This window comes from Vittaforma corneae (genome assembly GCF_000231115.1).
Source record: "Vittaforma corneae ATCC 50505 unplaced genomic scaffold supercont1.20, whole genome shotgun sequence".
Classification (NCBI taxonomy): Eukaryota; Fungi; Microsporidia; family Nosematidae; genus Vittaforma; species Vittaforma corneae.
In genome coordinates this window covers 1997-4555 of record NW_006889853.1, presented here as the reverse complement: position 1 = coordinate 4555, position 2559 = coordinate 1997, and the positions used below count along the sequence as shown (strand labels likewise).

General features: G+C 30.1%; 1 protein-coding gene across 1 annotated transcript; it reads right to left on the bottom strand.

Annotated features, from left to right (window-relative positions):
• Positions 1-2105: 2105 nt before the first annotated feature.
• On the bottom strand, positions 2106-2558 carry VICG_01810 (uncharacterized protein; the record flags this gene model as incomplete). Its single annotated transcript, XM_007605193.1, has 1 exon — positions 2106-2558. A coding segment is annotated over one exon (453 nt), but the record flags the coding sequence as incomplete, so codon positions are not given.
• Between the last annotated feature and the right edge of the window lies 1 nt (position 2559).

The following is a 2559-nucleotide window of genomic DNA, read 5'->3' as shown; positions in this document are numbered from 1 at the left end:
GAGGAATAGTAAGGTAACTAAGTGGTAATAAGTAATAATAAAAGAAGGTAACTAAGTTAATTAATTGACTAAGGAAGTAACTATGAATAAGGTAAGAAATAGTAAGGGAATATGAGGAAAGAGAGTGATAAGAGTGATATGAGTAGTAATAAGGTAAGAGAGTGATATGGGAGATATAAGGTAGTATAGATAATATAAGAGAAGATGAGGTAAAAAGAGATAGGGAAGCGAGTAAGTAAGACTGAGTAAGTGTGATAAAGTAGGGATTTGGTAAAAATTATAGGGGCTAGGAGAGGAAGACTAGGAAGTGAAGGTAGGGACTAAGGAAGAAGATAAGCAAGGAAGATCAACTAGGAAGTGTAAGATGAGTAAAGGTAGGGTAAGTGATAAATAAATAGAATAGTGCTAGGGAAGTATAAGAGTAAGGAATAGTAAAAGAGGAGTATATGGAAGGAGACAAGTGATAGGTAAAATAAGGAAGATAGGGGAGATAATAGACAGGTAATAAATAAGTAAAATAAGGTAAGGAATAGTGATAAGTAATAAAAATAAGATAATAAGTCAAGAGACTAAGTAGTAGGGCAAGTAGCGATACGTAACTGTAATAAGGAAGGAATATTAGGGAAGTAAGAGATAAATAAGTAATAAGATAAATAAGTAATAAGATAAATAAGTAATAAGTGGTATTGAAAGACAGACTAATAGTGAGGGAAGTGATGACTAAAGAACATAGCAAGGTAAGTAAATAGTAAGTATGATGAAAAGTAAGTAACTAAATGATAACTACGTAATAAAGATAGGTGACTAAGTAGGAGGTATAAGTAAGGGAAATAGGGAAAGAATTGAGGACAGACTAGTAGAAGCTAGGTTAGTTAGTAATAAGTAATAATAAATGGCTAATATAACCAACTATAATAAGGTGACAAAGGACTAATATTGAAGACAGACAATAGATAAGGTAAGTAAGGATAGGGTAGGTTAATAAGTAAGTATAATAAGGGAATTGAAAGGGGAATAATAAGAGTAAGTGGTAGTAAGGGAAGAAATGAATAGAATAATAAGTAAGGAATACTAATAAGAGTAAAGGTAAGTAAGATACTGTAAGTAATAAAAGGAATAGTAAGGAATAATAAGAGTGAGGAAGTATAAAGAAGGACTAAGTGAAGTGATTAAGTAATAAGATAGCTAAGTAAGTAAATAAGTAAGAGATAGAAAGGGAATGATAATAAGTGAGGAAAGTAAGGCAGTGATATTAGGGAAGGAATAAGTAAGTATATAAATATGATAATTAACGACTAAGTAGAGTAGCTAAGTAAGGTAAGGATAAGTAAGTAAATAAGTAAGAGTATAAGGAATGATAAGGTAAGTAACTAACAAGACCAATATAACTAAGTAGTATGATAAGTAGGGAAAATAAGGAGAGAGACAATACGTGAATATGAGAGATAATAAGATAAGGAAGTAATATAGGTAATAAGAAGGTAACTAATAATAATAAGATGAGGAAGTGATATGAGAGATAATAAGGTAATATAGGTAAGTATAAGGTAAGAGAGAATAATAAGTAATAAACTAATAAGTAATAGTAGGGTAAGTACTATATAATAAGTAATAAAGTAAGTAGTATAATAGAAGGGAAAATAAGGAGAGAGATATGAGGAATATAGGTAATAACAGGAGAATAGTAAGGTAAGGAAGTAATAATAAGGTAATAAGAGTAGTAATAAGGTAAGAGAGTGATAACAGGGCAACTAACTAATAACAGGGCAATAATAAGGTAAGGAAGTGATATTGAAGACAGACTAATAGGACCTAGTTAGCTAAGTAAGTATAAGGTAAGAGATAATAATAAGTAGTAAGGGAAGTGATAATAACTAAGTAACTAATAATAAGTAAGAATAAGTAGTAAGGGAAGTGATAATAAGAAATATAAATAAGTAAAAGAAGGGATAATTAAGGAAGTAATAAGTAACTAAGTAAGGGAAGTAAATAAGTAGGAAGTAATATTAGGGAAGAGAGATAGAGACTATAAGTAAGTAGTGATAAGGTAAGTGAAGATTGATAAGTAGGAGATAATAAGGAGACTAAGTAAGTAGGAAGTAATATTAGGGAAGAGAGATAGAGACTATAAGTAGTGATAAGGTAAGTGAAGATTGATAAGTAGGAGATAATAAGGAGACTAAGTAACAGAGGAATGATAAGTAAGGAAGTGATGGAGATAAGGTAAGTAATAAGTAACTAAGTAAGTGTAATAGATAGTAGGGAAAATAAGGAGAGAGATATGAGGAATAATAATAAGTAAAGAAGTTAAGAAAGTAATAAAGTAAGGGGGTAATATAAGTAAGTAGTAATAAGGTAAGGAAAGTAAGGTGGTTAATAAGTAAGTATAATAAGTAAAGATAAGGGAAGTGATGATAAGCAAGGTAAGCAACTAAGTAATAATAAGTAAGGAATGGTAAGTTCGGAAGTAACAATAAATAAGGTAAGATAATAAGGAAGGTAAGAAATAGTAAGGGAATATAAGAGAGATATGAGTAGTGTAGGGTAAGGAAGTAATAA